Here is a 17041-nt window from a genome sequence, read left to right as displayed (position 1 = left end):
TTGGCCAACATGTTGACTTTAATAACTTTCAGATAATAAGTTGCTTAGGAAGTATCCATTGTAGAGACTCCTATATCCGACATAGTACTTCAGAATTGGTGAGGAGGTGGTGTTGGGGATATGGAAGAGAAGGGCATGCAATAAGTTCTATTTGTATAATGCTCTGTTACAGGAAATGGGCATAAATTATCCCATTTAATCTTTCAACAATCTTGTGAAGCAGGTATCCTTACCTTCATTTTAAAGATAAGGAAACCGAGGTTCAAAGATGTTAAGTAATTCATAAAATGAAATCTCTTACCAAAGTTGTGTTCACCAAACCTAATGCTGTTTTTATCATGTTGTCTTAGTAGCCTATCATTTTGGTGAGATAACTAAAAACATTTTGCGGATGTTTGGAAAGCAATAGAAATTATACATTGTCCTTGGCCTATCAAGATGCCATATATGAGAAGCAATATCTGAATAGACATAGCCATTCTCCCTGTCCTGCCTTTGTGACCAATGACAAGCATTTGTCAGCCAGCTGGCTGGAATAACCTGCATGGCAGAGTAAGAGATATGAAACTCACATCTTTAGACTCAGCACAGTCCACTCTAAGTAACTGTGTGATATGCCGTGGATTAAAACTCCCTGTGGTAGCTTACTCCAAAGGTGGGTGCTATCAATTCCTTACTTCCCTGCATGCCCACAGCACTTCTCATTGAGAGGTGAGTCTATTTCTCCAACTTCTTGAGTTTGGAGTTAGCCTGTGAGTGCCTTGCCCTATAAAATATTGTGAAGAAATGGTGTGCCAGTTTTGGACTTAAAATTTAAGAGAACTGGCAGTCTCCCTTTGCCTTTTTTTGATTCCTGAGCCATCACATACTAAATCCAAGCTACTCTTTTGGAGACAGAGGGTATACTGAGAAGTACTGAGGGGGGCAGACATTAGAGTGCAGAAGCCATTTGATGATTCCAGTCCCAGCTGCTATCTAACTGCGACCACTTGAGAGACCCCAAATGAGAACTACCCCAGCTGGTCCAGTCAATCCACAGAACTGGGAGAGACAGTTAACTGATGTTTCAAGCAAACTATGTTTTGAGATGATTTGTTATCCAGTGACTGATAACTGGGATCTATTTTCTAGTGAAAAACAGTCTCTCTGAGGTATTTAATGAGGACCTGCTATGTCCTAAGCTTTGGGAAATTAATGCCAGAGATTAGGAATTTAAGTAGGAGACACTGTTTCAAGAAACTTCTTGCTTAGTTAGATAAATAAGGCAAACATGAAACAAAAGTGAAAACTCAATATAATATGTAATTATGTGTTAAACTAGGTGATACTGACTGTCAGGGCCACAGGAGTTGAAGGCAGAGGGAGGTTGACAAAGACTGAATAAGTAAGTGATAGAAAACCTCGGAAACTGCACACAGCTGATCTGGGCCTTGAAGGATGATGTGGCAGTTACTGCAGACTGGCTCAATTAACACCTCCTACTGTTCCCCACTGGCATGCTTTCCTTTATTTTAGACTGGTTAGCTAAAGACCTCATTTCCTAGATACCAGTGCAGTTAGACTCCCTCTGGTGACTGGGATGCCTGCATGGAAACATACTTTCATAAAGCCTGGAAGAAGGGACTCAGCAGATGAGGAAGAGAACAAATGGGGAGACCAGGTCTTCTCGCAAGCATAGTTTCACAGGTGTTTTGGTCTCAGAGGGTTGGAAGTTGCAGTGGTGGCGGTGGCAGCAAAAGCAGTAATAATTTTTGATTCCGCAGCTATCCTTCTGGGAGGCTGAAATTTTGAAAGCTGTGACTGGTTGTTTTGCCGTGACCAGCATTCAATAAACCCCTGGAAGTTGAGGCTTAAACAGGCTTTCCGGGGAAGAAACACTGCAAATATATTGTTGAATTTCACTCTTTAAAGAAGAAGTGTATTCTATGTGACCACTGACGAAAAGAACACTTCAGAAGCCTGTGCATGGATTCCTCTAGATTCTAATTATGTCTTTTTCTCCTGCTAATCAATGTAATAAATTATACATGGGACTAAAACTGTTTCTGAGTCCTGTGAGTCCTTGCAGCGGATCTGGTGGATCTAAAAGTGTGGGTGGTTGTGGGATCCCAGAAACATGCATCCATCTTTTTTATATTTAACATTTGATTTAATTTGATTTAGGTATGTTTTTGAAAACAGCAAATAACTGGGTTTTGTGAGTCAGGTTTAAATCTTCTTCTATTAATAGGTGACATAAACCTATATGTATATACTTAAGAGACAACGTCTTGCTGTCACCCAGGCTGGAGTGCAGTGGTGTAATCATAGCTCACTTCAGCCTTGAACTTCTGGGCTCAAGTGATCCTCCCATCTTAGCCTCCCAAGTAGCTGGAACTACAGGTGCACACCACCACACTGGGCTAATTAAAAAAAATTTTTTTTTAGAGACAGGGGTCTCACTATGTTGCCCAGGCTTGTCTTGAACTCCTGGCCTCAAGTGATCTTCCCACCTTGGCCTCCCAAAGCACTGTGATTACGGGCATGAGCCGCAGTGCCCAGCCATGGCCATTTATATTTATTGTTATGACAGATATGTTTGGTCTAAACTCTATCATAATAGTCCATAATTACATGTGCTATATTACACTTGTGTGTCTTTTGGACGTGCACAGCATTTGCTCCTTTCTTTCAAACATTTGGGGGAATGTTTTATATTGCTGAGTAATAAATTACCATGAATTAGCAGCTTTAAACAACACCCTTTTATTAAGTCATGGTTCTGTAGCTCACAAGCCTGGCACAGCATGACTGGCTTCTCTACTTAGGCTGAAATCACTGGTCTTTCCTTACACCAGGTGTGCGGACAGGTATTTTAGCTGTTCTATTTTCATCTGGAGCTTAGGATCATCTTGGAAACTCATTCCTGTTATTGACAGAATTCAATTCCTTTTGGTTGCAGGACTGAAGCTTCCATTTCCTTGCTTGCTGTCAGCTGGGGCCACTCTCGGCTTGCAGAGGCCACCAACATTCCTTGTTAAAAGGTCCCATGCATCTTCAAGTCAGCAACAGCGTAACAAATTCTTTTCCTACCTTAAATCTCTTTGACTTCCCTGTTAACAGCTTGTTTTAAAGGGCTTATGTGATTAGATTGGGCCTACCTGGATAATCTTGCTTTTGCCATTTAATGTAACATAATTGAGGTGTGGTATCTCATCATCTTCACAGTCCTGTGGATTAGAGTAGGAATTCTAATAGTACTGTGTTTAGAATTCCTTTTTTAAAATAGCTTTACTGAGACCTAATTCGCATACCATAATTCATTCTTATAAAGAGATTTTTATATTCAGAGTTATGCATCCTTTTCCCCAAAAGAAACCCATACCTATTATATTAGCAGTCCCCTCTCCTACCAGCCTCTGGCAACCACTAATCTACTTTCAGTTTCTATAGATTGGTCTATTCTGGACATTTCATATAAATGGAATCATACATGTGGCTTTTGCAACTGGCTTCTCTCACTTTCAAGATCATCCATGTTGTAGGATCAGTACTTCACTCCTTTTTATGGATGAATTTTTTTTATATGGATATATCACATTTTATATATCACATTCATCAGTTGATGGATGTTGGCTTGTTTTCACTTTTGACAATTACGAATAATGCAGCTATGAACATTTGTATGCAAGTGTTTTCATGTAAATATCTTTTCATTTTTCTTGCAAAAATGAAATCCAGAAAGGGAATCCAGAAATGGAATTGCTGGGCCATAGGGTAACTCCAATCTTTTGAGGAAGTGCCAGACTAGTTTTCAAAGCTGCTGTACCATTTTACATTTTACATCCCCACCAGCAGTGTATGATATCTTCATATCCTCACCAACAATTGCTGTATCTGTCTTTTTGACTATAGCCATCCTAGTAGGTGTGAAGTGAAATCTCATTATGGTTTTGATTTGTATTTCCCTAATGGCTAATGGTGATAATCATCTTTATGTGTGCTCACTGGCCATTTGTGTAACTTTGGAGAAATGTCTACCCTGATCCTTTAAAATTGAATTATTTGTCTTTTATTGAGTTGTAAGAGTTCTTTGCAGATCTGTAAGTTCCTTTACATATATATGATTTACAAATATCCTCTCCTATCTTTTGGATTGTTTTGTCACTTTCTTGACTGTATCCTTAAAAGCACAAACATTTTAAATTTTGATTAAGCCCAACTTATCTATTTTTCTTTTGTCACTTATGCTTTTGTGATATGTAAGAATCCAGTGCCTAATTCAAGGTCACTTAAAAAAGGAATCTAAGGCCTGTTTTCTTCCAAGAGTCTTATGGTTTTGGCTCTTACGTTTAGGTCTAAGATACTTTTGGAGTTAATTTTTGTATATAATTTGAGGTAGAGGTCCAATTTCATTATTTTACATGTGGAAATCCAGAACCATTTGTTGAAAAACTATTTTTTCCCATTGAGAAGTCTTAACATACTTGTCAAAAATCAATGAATCAGGCCGGGCACGGTGGCTCACACCTGTAATCCCAGCACTTTGGGAGGCCGAGGCAGGCGGGATCATGAGGTCAGGAGATCGAGACAAAATGGTGAAACCCCGTCTCTACTAAAAATACAAAAAATTAGCCGGGCGTGGTGGTGGGCGTCTGGAGTCCCAGCTGCTCGGGAGGATGAGGCAGGAAAATGGCTAGAACCCGGGAGACGGAGTTGCAGCAAGTGGAGATCGCGCCACTGCACTCCAGCCTGGGTGACAGAGCGAGACTCTGTCTCAAAAAAAAAAAAAAAAAAAATCAATGAATCATAAATAGGATGTTTATTTTTGGACTCTCAATCTTATTTCATTGACCTAGATTTCTATTTTTATGCCACTACCACTCTGAAGACAACTGTGGCTTTAAATTTTTTAAACTGTATTAAAATACACATAACATAAAACCATCATTTTAGTAAATTTTAAGTGTACAGTTAAGTGGCATAAAGTACATTCACACTGTTTTCACACTGTTGTACAACCATCACCAGAACTTTTCCATCATCTCAAATATAGTATAGGGAAATGTGAGTAAGAGGAACTTTTTTTCTGTTTTGGAAAGAAAAGTTTATCTTGGCTACTCTGGGTCTCTTGCATTTCTATATCATATTTTAGGATTAAATCAGCTTCTCGATTTCTACAAAAGAGACAGTTGAGATTTTGATGGGAACTGTAAATCTGAGATTTGTAGATCAATTTGGGGAGTAACAGATTTTAACAATATTAACTCTTCCAATCCATAAACATGGTATGTCTTCTCATTTATTTGGTTGTCTTTAATTTCTTTCCATAGTCTTATGTAATTTTCAGTATATAAGTCATGGACATCTTGTGTTAATTTATTCCTATTTTATTCTTTTATTTTTTTTGAGATAGGGTCTCACTCTTGTCGCCTGGGCTGGAGTGCTGTGGTGTGATCATAGGTCACTGTAGCCTCGAACTCCTGGGCTCAAGTGATCCTCCTATCTCAGCCTCATGAGTAGCTAGGACTAAGGCATGCACTACCACACATGGCTAATTTTAAAATATTTCATAAAGACTACATTGCCCAGGCTGGTCTGCAACTCCTGGTCTCAAGCAATCCTCTCACCTTGGCCTCCCAGTGTTGGGATTACAGGTGTGAGCCACTGTGCCAGCTACATTTTATTCTTTTCCATACCATTGTAAATTGAATTTTTCTCTTAGTTTTATTTTTGGATTGTTCATTGCTGGTGTATAGGCTTTGTGTGTGTGTGTGTGTGTGTGTGTGTGTGTGTGTGTGTGTGTGTGTATTCCTTAGGATTTTTTATATACAAGATCATGTTATCTGCACACAGATAGTTTAACTTCTTCCTTTTCAATTGGATATCTTTATTTCATTTTCTTGCCTAATTGCCCTAGCTAGAAACTTCAGTACAATGTTGAAGAGAAGTGATAAAAGTGGAATTCTTGCCATGCAGAAAAGAGTGAACATAGCAGGCCCAAGACAATAATCCTTAGAAAGGTCTGCCAATCGGGCTGCCAAAACCTTTTGTTGTAATGAATCATAGCCATGAGTAGGACTATCTCCTGAGTCCTGTAATCCTTGCGTCAAATCATTGAATCTGATGTGATCTTGGGGAACCCTAATACAATTTTTGTTCCCAATTTTAAGGGGAAAGCTGCCAGTCTTTCACCATTACATATGATGTTAGATATGGGTTTTTCATAGATGTCTTTTATCAGGTTGAGGAAATTCTAGCTCTATCCTATCCTATTTCTAGTTTGTTGAGTTTTTTTTTTTAATCAAGAAAGGATGTTAGATTTTGTCAAACGCTTTTTTTAATTAAGATGATTATGTAGTTTTTGTCTTATTCTATTAGTAAGTTGTATTACATTAATTGATTTTTTTAAGTTTCTTTTTTTTTTTTTAGTGACAGGGTCTTGCTATGTTGTCCAGCTGGACTTGAACTGGGCTCTAATGACCCTCCCACCACAGCCTCCCCAGTAGCTGGAACTAAAGACATGGGCCACCATGCCCAGCTATTAATTGATTTTCATATGTTAAAACCACTCATTCCTAAATCACACTTGGTCTTGGACTTCTACTAAAAGAGACACAAATTTAAAAAATCAACCAAACAAATACATAATTTCAAGTAGTGAAAGTGCTATAAGGATAAAAGAAAAAGCAGGGTAAGGAAAGAGAGAGCAAGAAAGATGGCGGTTATTCGAACTATATTCAGGGAAGGTTTCTATGAAGTAATGACATTTGATCAGAGATCTGAATGGCCCGAAGAAGCAAGACATTCAGAGAAAGATAATTCCAGGTGCAAGGACTAGCAAATTGCAAAAGACCTGAAGCAGGAATCCGCTTAGTGTGTTTAAGGTACAGCTAGAAGGCCATGTGGGCAAAAGAGTGGAAACAAAGTCAGAAAGAGATGAGAGCAGATCATACAGGGACTTGTGGGTCATGGTACAGACATTTGGATTTTATTATAATTGTGATGGGAAGGCACTGAAGCGTGCTTTTCACCCTTCTTAAAAGACCTTTCTCCTCCTTAGTTTTCTGGCTAACTCCTATATGTCTTTCAAAATCTAGCATCATCTCCTCTGTGACATGTTCTTTAGCTTCCCTGATAAGATCAGTCCCCTCCTGTGACATCTCTGAGTAACAGTAGATTACTGACCTCTTTTCACACTCCTAGGGACCTCATTTGTTTATTTTTTCACAGAACTGTGTCTTTTTCATATTTTTAACCTCACGTCTAACTTAGTGGTGAGTACTAAAGACACGTCTGATAGGCCAGGCGCGGTGGCTCACGCCTGTAATTCCAGCACTTTGGGAGGTCGAGGCGGCTGGATCACCTGAGGTCAGGAGTTCGAGACCAGCCTGGCCAACATGGTGGAACCCTGTCTCTACTAAAAATACAAAAAAAAAAAAAAAAAGCTGGGTGAGGCAGAAGGATTGCTTGAACCCAGGAGGCACAGGTTGCAGTGAGCCGAGATCGCGCCATTGCACTCCAGCCTGGGCAACAAGAGCAAAACACTGTCTCAAAAAACAAACAAGCAAACAAAGAAATGTTCGATAAATGAAAAACTCTGAGTCATTCAGTGGTGCAAGGTTGGATTCCTTTCAGATCCGAAGTAGTTGTTGCCCTGGGAGGTCGGGTGCATTACTTCCCCCAGAGAAATGTCTTGGGTTTCGGGGATAATGCCCTGGCTGAGAATGCCTCCTGGGAGGAGATCCAACCTCCCAACCGTCAGTTGCTTGCTGTGTTCCCTTTGCAGGTCTTTGCCCGTCCTTTCTGGGTGGGACCTTGGGTGGCGGTGAGTGGGGGAACCTTCAGGCTTCCCAGCTCTGCCTCCGAACACTCCTGGCAAACACTTTCAAGGCCTAATCACAAACCCAGGACCCCCACTTTCCTCCGTAACAACGCAAGTTCCAGCAGCGATGTCCACTCCTGTTCTGGGGCCAGCGTCGCGCCGCCCACCCCGCACCTCATCCCTCCGCTCCTCCTTCCTTCTCCTCCACGCCCTCTCGGCACCGTGCCCCCATTCCTCACCTAGGATGCGCGTGATGCCCAGGGTCAGCTTCTCCAGGTGCGGTTTGCTGCAGCCCAGCCCCGGGGGCGATGCCTCCTCCTCCATGTCTCGCGAACCCGATCAGCGCGCGGCGGGAGCGCGTGGAGGGCCGGACCCCGCCTCAGCGCCGAGGCCAAGTTCATGGCATGCCGGGAACGGTAGTTCTCGGCGCCTGAGAGCGCGGTGCAGTGATGACAGGGGCCCGGGGTTGGTCCGACAGCAGCAGCTCCGTGGGGCGCCGGTTCCCGCGGCCCCGCCCGGTGCCCCACACTGCACCTCCGGGACTTAGCTTCCCTTTAGCCCCGACCCTCTCGCCCCGCAGGGGCCGGCCGCGCAGGCGGGGGCGGGCCTCTGCGTGGCGCGGCCAATGGGGACCGAGCCTGCAGGCCGAGGCGTGGCGGCCCCGGCGCGACGCCCCAAGTGGCGGTTGTTTCAAGATGGCGGACGTGGCGGGCCCCTCCCGTCCCGGTGCCGCGGCGTTCTGGAGCCGGGACTGTATCCTTTGACCGCCTGACAGGGGGCGCCGGCGCCCTCCACGGGACGGCGAGGGGCGAGCCGTCGCGTGGCAGTCAGAGAGCGGAGGAGAAGCTCCGAACTAACCCCGGGAATGGGGACGTGCTGCTCGGCCTCAGTCTAGGTGCTGGGCTTTCCGCTTGCTTGGGTGTTAGGTGGCCGAGAGACTGGTACTGTCTCCAGGTGTGGGGACACGGCGCAGATGCTTCCCAGCCCTCACTAGCGGTGAGCTCGAAAAAGAGCCTTGAGTTCAGGCTCAGTCCAGGGCTGGGAGGGCCCTCCGAGGTCCCTCTGCCCAGCCTGTCAGAGTGCCCCCAGCCTGACTTGAGTGTGCGGAGCGAGCTCGAAGTTGAGGGAGGAGTGAGTGTTAGCTGGACAGGGAGCCTTTTTGTTTTGATTTAGGATTGTCTTCAGTCTGCATTGCTAGGAGCAAGTCAGGACCTTTCGGACTTAAAAGGCCCTCCAGTGATGATGTATTTTAATACTGGGGTTTTAGGAGATGTGTGGAGCTTGGTTACTGGGATGTGGTCTGGTAGTGCTGGTTACCGCGTAAGATGGGAATTATTGTGCCTGGAAGTATTGTTGACCTACGTGTAGAGTGTGGGTCACTGGCAGTCATTGAAGTTCTTGGATCGTTGTGAGGTGGAGAAGGAGTGGAACTTTTTAGTCCAGTGGTAGTATTACCAGTTCAGCAGCAGTGATGAGATGTTTGTGTGACAGGAGTGTTTCTTTCCTTGGAGTAGGTAGACTCTTCTTGCTTGAGCTTTGGTCCTGATAATTTACTTCACGTTCCTTGGAGGGGTTACTTGAAAAAGGGACGGCAGTCAGTGTTACTGAGTGCTTACAGAGGCAGCTCTTTTGGTGTTTGCTAGGATTGGTGATGGCATTATTTGAGACGTTGCTGTTACCTTTGGCAGAATCACTGGGCATTCTTCTTAGCTCCCAGTGAAACTTACAAAACTGTGTTATCAACTCCATTGTTGAGTTACTAGGATTAGTGTCATGTGTAGAGAGGGATATGTTTGTATTCTGTGCTGCTCGTGTTTAGTGTTTGCACTTACTAGACATAATTACCATTTGTCTCTGATAGGTTGGTGAAAAGCAAATGAAATCATGTACATACACTGTGGATGAAAGCACACTACTGCAGTGTGCAAATTAAAAATTTTTTCCTTTACCTATCAGAAGAGAATATGTGCACTGCGGACAACTGGGCTGAATTAGGAAGTTAGGAAATTGGGATAAGTCTTTTCTCAAGAAACACTGCTTCTGCATTGACAGGACTTTGTGATGGAGGAGATACTTGAAGGTTATTAGCTTATAGCATCCTATGGTACTGTTCAAATAATAGAATCAATGGTTTGGGGGGGACAAGCTATTGCAATGGGACTGAATAAGTTTATTAATAGATATATGGACTGAACCTATGCTCTTGGTCTTCGCACCCAGTACTTTCACTTAGTCATGTAGTTATATCACTCCCTATTTTATGTAGAAGTCATATATACTCCCTTATCTCTTGTATTCTGACTCCCAACATTTAATGTAAAATATTCGTCTTCTCATAGATAGTGAGGAATTGAAACTGTACAGGGGAAAAATGGTGGCGATTATATCCTATACGATCTAATTCAGATGTATGAAAGGAATTGCAAGGTTGCTAGTGTCACCTTTCCCCCCAGCCTATTCCACGTAATGACCAGTTAACATCGAGCCTCAGATATTTTCATTTTAAATCTCCATAGAGAATGTCACTGTAAGCAATGTCAAATGTAAATTTCTTACTGAATATTTGCTGAAAAGCATAATGATAGTTATTAATCATTTGATTTAGTTACATGTCTTTGCATCTTGATTCCTTTGTCATATTGATTATTTCCCAGACCACCCTAGAGCCTTTATAGTAGAATTTTCAATAGAAAAAGACCAAAAAGTAAGTACCTATAATCTGGTATTCTTTTCACACTATTGAAAAAAGATTTTCAATACTTCACCTAAATATTTAGAGAAATGTGATGGAGAGATTTATTAGTCCTTGATGTTTCCATCATGAGAGGACAGATCATCTGTGACTGAATGGCACCTTTTTTTTTTTATTGTTGTTGTTGTGAGTTATGCATCTCCTGCACAGTATGATTCAGCAGTGCTGTTTTGCACAAGGAATGTTTTAGTACCTCATCTGTAAACAATGAGTGTGTGGTGTTGTCATTTTATGGGTTAAATCTTCCAGCAAAATATGCTCCTTCAGTTTAAGTTGCCTTTGTCCTTCATTACAGTTCTAGTAATGTCAGAATGAGTTAGTGTTTCAGCAGTACCTAAATTTGACTGTTTAAATGCACTCAAGTGTATTACCATTAGCAATATCAGGGAGTTGATATTAAAAAATATGGACTGCAAGTGACCTGGTCAAAACATTGCAATATAATCTCTGCTGTTGAGTTCTCAAATGGAAGCAAAGACTTTATGTTGTGGTAAAAATAATATATTAGCCCAGAAAGTCTCTGTGGTTGATAATAATTACATATACATGTATTGCGGGCAAAACTCAGCAGATTGGAGTAGAATGGGCAGTACTGAGCGTATTTCCTTCAAATCCTGGAGGTCTGGGATAGAGGTACATCTTCCTCTCTACCACTTCTGCCTGGGTTTCTAATTACAGTTAGCCCTCTGTATCTGCTGATTCATTCAAATGTGGATGGAAAATATTTGAGGAAAAAAAAGAAATAACACACAAAAAATACAAATTAAACTATACAATTTACTATTTATATAGCATGTACATTGTTTTAGGTATTATAAATAATCTAGAAATGACCCACTAGTAGGCCCACTATAAATTTGGTATATAATGTGTCTGTTTGACTTCCCATAAAATATACATTTGTTGGGAAATTCTAGATTTGAAGGAGGTAAATATGTGGGTTCTTAATAAAATGAGATGAAAATACATTACAAATTATTAGAAAGGATAGAGGCAATTTCAAATATTTTTATTAAAAATATTGAAGTAGTTTATTTAGAGTTTTATATATTTGAAAAGAAATTTGGCATGGATATAGCTGAAAGTAAAAGATTTTGTTGGCCAGTTGCAGTGGCTCGCACCTGTAATCCCAGCACTTTGGGAGGCCAAAGCGGGTAGATCACAAGGTCAGGAGTTCAAGACCAGTCTGGCCAACGTGATGAAACGCCCGTTTCTACTAAAACTACAAAAAAATTAGCCAGGTGTGGTGGTGGGCACCTGTAATCCCAGCTACTTGGGAGGCTGAGGCAGAGAATTGCTTGAACCTGGGACGTGGAGTTTGCAGTGAGCTGAGATCACACCACTGCACTCCAGCCTGGGTGACAGAGTGAGACTCTGTCTCAAAAAAAAAAAAAGTTTTGTTTGCATATTTTGAATCACAGAGATATAACATATAAGGTTGTTGGACAACGCCTCATAAAATTAAATCAATACCAATTTTATTCTTTCATAGATGGAGCCAGACATTCTTTTATGTTTGAGGGTACAACACTGAACAAAATAAAACAAAAACCATCACCCTCTTGGTGCTTACATTTTAGTGAGATGAGATCAGGTCATGAATAAGGAAAATATATGTTCAATGATTTGTGTGTGTGTGTGTGTGTGTGTGTGTGTGTGTGTGTGTGTGTGTGTCAGTCTCGCTCTGTTGCCCAGGCTGGAGTGCAGTGGCGCCATTTCAGCTCACTGCAAGCTCCGCCTTCCGGGTTCACACGATTCTCCTGCCTCAACCTCCCAAGTAGCTGGGACTACAGGCACCTGCCACTATGCCCGGCTAATTTTTTTTTTTACATTTTTAGTAGAGACGGGGTTTCACCGTGTTAGCCAGGATGGTCTCGATCTCCTGACCTCATGATCCGCCCACCTCGGCCTCCCAAAGTGCTGGGATTACAGACGTGAGCCACTGCGCCTGGCCTATGTTCAATGATATTGGTGCTGTGGAGAAAAGATAAAGCAGGAAAGAGGCAGATAGTAGGGGGAGGTAGGTAAGTTGCGGGAAGAGAGTTTTTTGCAATTTCAAGTACCTGTATGGTTAGGAAGTGAAAGCTTCAATCAGAAGGTGACATGACATGACATACGACATAAGTCCTAAAGTGAGCCATGAAGATATTTGAGGAAAGAGCTTCCTGGGTAGAAGAAATCATACATGCAGAAGCTATAAGGTAGGAGCTTGCATAGCTCATTAACAATTATAAGAAAGCCAGGAATGAGTGAGAGAAATAGTAGGGAGTGAGATCAGAGATGTAACAAGTTATAGGGATCAGATCTTGAGCATTGTAGGCTGTTGTTAATACTTTGGCTTTTAATCTAAATGAGAAATGACATAACTATTAAAATGATCATTCTAACCACTGTGTGAAAAAATAGGTTGTTAAGGGAACATGCACAGAACTGACAGGGAGCAGTTAGGAGCTTATTGCAATAATCCTGGGAGAGGAAAAATTGAGTTGGATCAAGGTGACAGTTGAAAACAGTGTGTTATAGCCTTTCTAAATTTCTCCTTTTGAAATTCAAAGTGGTTCTTTTTGTCTTAAATTTCTTCTACTTTTTAAATAGGGCTTCTTGGGATATTTTATGAATGCACTGTAGAAAAATAAATAATGTCTTTGTGTTTGCATGATTGACTTGCCCTCAGTGTTTGTTCTTCAAAGCTAAAGCCTATCTTGAAATTATTTACTCTTCAGAATTGTCAGTTCCTCAATAATGACCAAACTGGAGCACTTAACTTTTTGTTTACAAAAGGAAAGGGAAAGGAAAGGAACCTAATAGTAGAGTATATATTGCAGGGTAACGTACTTGAGAGTGGATAAAAGTTTCATGGAACAAGGCCTTCCAAGATTTTTATAAGATGTGTAGTTGTGAATATATAAAGGTGAACTTTTAGAGAATATTAATTTTGCTACATTTAATTCAATTTGCTTTCTAACTTTGTTTTTAATTCAATTACTTTGCTTTCTAACTTTGTTTTTAAAAGTTAGTTATAAATTCCCTGGTCAAAAGAAATTATGAATTATAAGAGGTATACAGAAGAGAAGCAGCATTTGGATGCTGGATAATATTATTGTATTTTCCTTCATGTTCTCCTGCATAGTTTCTGATGAAGAACAATCGGTAGTGTACGTTCCAGGTATGATTTTCTATGTTAAAATTTGGGAAGCTTACTTTGGTCCTTAAATGTTAGAAGAAAATAAAGCTATTAGAACAATGTTGCAGGTATAAATAACTGGATGCAGAGCAGTACATCAAAACCTAAAATTTGTTTTTTGAATATTTGTCATAACCCTATTAAGGTTTGAAATACTGGCTTACCTTTGGGATTGGCTGGCCCAATCAGCTTTTAATGAACTTGTAGAACACTTCATGTGGTAAGGGGCAAAAGATTCTTTTCTTATTTTTTCTTTTACAAATGATAGCCAAATTTAATATTTCAAATAAAAGTATGACTACTGCTTGATACAGGGTATATGTAAGAGACACTTCAAGTTTAATGGTTGTAACTAGATGGTAGTAAAGCAACTATTGAAGGCACCCTCATTATATAGGGTGAAAAATATCATTGATTTCCCCTAAGTTAATGTATATTTGGCATATTGTAATTTATTGGTTTTAATGTGACTTATGAATATTTACAGTACCCTTTACAAATATTTCAGTTAAGCTGGACGTGGTTACTTGATCCTGTAGTTCCAGCTACTCCAGAGGCTGAGGTGGGAGGATTGCTTGAGCCCAGGAGTTCGAGTCCAGCCTGGATAGACGTAGGAAGACCCTGTCTCTTTAAAAAAATAAAAATAAAAACAAATTTCAATTCAATCTTTAGTGTATTTCTTTAAAACGTATTATTTTTATGATTCATATATTAAGAGCTTAAAATTAAGTTTATAAAGTAAGAGAATTTCTCCATCAGGTCCCTTAAAGTAGAGGATTCCAAGGAAGGAGTTGATGGGGGAGGGTTTACGATAATAAGATATAATTTTGAAATCTTGTTTAATGGAAATCCTTAGGAATTTCTACTGAAGGAAATGTCAGATCAAGACACAAGCTGATGAGTCCAAAAGCTGATGTTAAACTTAAGACTTCCAGGGTGACTGATGCTTCAATCTCCATGGAGTCCTTAAAAGGCACAGGAGATTCAGTAGAGGAACAGGTTAGTATTTTTTTAGTCTTTTTTTCCTTGCTCTCCAGTGTTTATGAGTGCTGACCAAAAAGGGTAGAAGAACCTTTGAAAGTATGCTAGGTGATCAACAAACATTCTTAAAAGATACAGAGGATTCCAGGATCCTTTGATGATGCCAGGTTTGAGCCTAAATTATCTAGATTACTCAAGGGTTTTGCTCCAAAACATCTGACTTGCTTTAAGTGTTAGCCATGATAATGTATTATCTTGATATGTCTCAAAAGAACTACATTCTGATCTGTGTGGCATTAGTAAATCAAACTGATGAGAATTGCTTTTTAATTAGGCATCCTTTTTGATTTTTATTCTTGTGAATTTATTTGATAGATGAACCCTTTTACATAAGAAAGATACATTATTGGCCGGGCACGGTGGCTCATGCTTGTAATCCCAGCACTTTGGGAGGCCGAGGCGGGCGGATCACAAGGTCAGGAGATCGAGACCACGGTGAAACCCCGTCTCTACTAAAAATACAAAAAATTAGCCGGGCGTGGTGGCGGGCGCCTGTAGTCCCAGCTACTCGGAGAGGCTGAGGCAGGAGAATGGCGTGAACCCGGGAGGCGGAGCTTGCAGTGAGCCGAGATTGCGCCACTGCACTCCAGCCTGGGCGACAGAGCGAGACTCCGTCTCAAAAAAAAAAAAAAAAAAGAAAGATACATTATTAAAGAAAATTAGCCCTTATTATTATTTCCCTCACTTTGAAAATAATATCATAAAGATTATTACTTTTGAAACTTTATGATATCTTTATCTTTCTTACTATTACTATGCCACATTATTGATTTGTCCCTCGTAAAGATGAGGGATAAATCAATGACTAGGCATAGTAATAGTATTGGTGCATTTGTTTGGCACATGTCCTATCTGACCAGTTTATTTTACTTTAATTTTTGTTATATTTTCCCCCTGCAACCAGAGTTGTTCAATACCACTTCACACTCACTAGGATGTCTACACAAAACTTGCATATGAATGTTCTGGAATCTATAACCTGTGGACCAAATCCTTCTTCCTGTTTTATAAATAAAGGTTTTTTGGAATACAGCTGTGCTCATTGTTTTACATAATTGTCTATGGTTGCTTTTGTGTTACAATAGCAGAGTTGCTACAGAGACTGCATGCCCACAAGCTAAAAACATTTACTATCAGACCTTTTTAGAAAACTTTTTTCAGTCTGTGAATTATGTTCTCAAAGATATTTCCAGTGCCTCATTTATTACTACAGGATTTTACTATGATTGAATCAAAAGGCCCACTTTATGTTACTTGTACCAGTGTACCTACTTCACACTGGGGTGTGAATAGTTGAATTTGCAAGTTCTTATCAAAAGAAGTTAAAAATGTTTTTTCACATAATGGTTGATTTGTTTTACATTGAACAATAGCCTTCTCTTAGATTAAGTTCATATTTTTGTCCTATTGGCTATAACTTTGATTGGATTATTTCAGTGGCTTCTTTAGAGATTATAGTATACATCTTTCATTTATCATAGCCTATTATCAAGTGATATTTTCCCACATCACCTATAGTTTAAGGACCTTTCAACACTGTACTTTATTTCTCACGTCCTGACTTTTTTGATATTGTTGTCATACATTTTACTTACATGCACAGACCCCAAAATACATATTACTTTTGCTTTAGTCGACTCTCTTTTTTTTCAAATTGAGATATAATTTGCATATAAAAACCTTTTTAAAGTGTACAGTTTATTATTTTGATTTTATATGTGTTTATATTCACAGAGTTGTGGATCCATCACCACAATCTAGTTTCAAAACATTTTTATCACTCTAGAAAGAAACCCCATACCAATTAGGCACTCCTGATTCCCCAGTCATCTCAGCCCCTAGCAAACACTAATCTTTCAGTCTCTATAGATTTGCTTGTTATTGATGTTGCATATAAAAGGAAATCACATAATATGTGGCCTTTTGTGACTGGCTTCTTTGATTTAGCATAATGATTTCAAGGTTCATCTATGCTATATCATTACTTCATTCCTTTTTATGTCTGAATATACATTTTATTTATCCATTTATCAGTCAATGGACATGTTCAACTTTTTAGCTATTATGAATAATTCTTCCATGATCATTCATATACAAGTTTTTGTGTAGACATATATTTTCAGTTCTCTTGTGTATATACCTATAAGTGAATTGCTGTGTCATGTAGTTTTATGTTTAACCTTTTGACAAAATTCCAAACTATTTTTTAAAGTGGTTACACCATGTTACATTCAACTAGCAATGTGAGAGGATTCAGATT

The 17041-nt window shown here is 40.0% G+C and overlaps 2 protein-coding genes across 11 annotated transcripts in view; one reads left to right on the top strand and one right to left on the bottom strand.

Moving 5' to 3' along the window:
• The window catches only part of TPGS2 (tubulin polyglutamylase complex subunit 2), a 39049-nt gene extending 30833 nt beyond the window's left edge, over positions 1-8216 (bottom strand). For 4 of the 5 annotated variants that reach the window (XR_004248099.2, XM_032152484.2, XM_032152481.2 and 1 more), the window contains exon 1: positions 8044-8216. Coding sequence is in view for 3 of the 5 variants with exons in the window: in XM_032152484.2 (XP_032008375.1) it covers positions 8044-8128 (85 nt within the window). In the remaining 2 variants the exon portion in view is untranslated. The remainder of the gene's footprint in view (positions 1-8043) is intronic. The other variant, XM_058438433.1, reaches the window with a different exon arrangement.
• Positions 8217-8253: 37 nt separating this feature from the next.
• Positions 8254-17041, top strand: part of KIAA1328 (KIAA1328 ortholog) — a 369561-nt gene continuing 360773 nt past the window's right edge. For 5 of the 6 annotated variants that reach the window (XR_009213485.1, XR_009213486.1, XM_032152478.2 and 2 more), the window contains exons 1-3: positions 8254-8557; positions 13687-13722; positions 14597-14739. Coding sequence is in view for 4 of the 6 variants with exons in the window: in XM_032152478.2 (XP_032008369.1) it covers positions 8254-8557; positions 13687-13722; positions 14597-14739 (483 nt within the window). In the remaining 2 variants the exon portion in view is untranslated. Of the gene's footprint in view, positions 8558-12565; positions 12581-13686; positions 13723-14596; positions 14740-17041 lie in introns of those variants that run through there. The other variant, XM_032152479.2, reaches the window with a different exon arrangement.

The sequence above is a fragment of the Hylobates moloch genome, unplaced genomic scaffold (genome assembly GCF_009828535.3).
Source record: "Hylobates moloch isolate HMO894 unplaced genomic scaffold, HMol_V3 SCAFFOLD_5, whole genome shotgun sequence".
In the NCBI taxonomy this organism is placed as follows: domain Eukaryota; kingdom Metazoa; phylum Chordata; class Mammalia; order Primates; family Hylobatidae; genus Hylobates; species Hylobates moloch.
The sequence above is the reverse complement of the archived record's forward strand: the minus strand, read 5'-3'. Positions and strand labels throughout refer to the sequence as shown.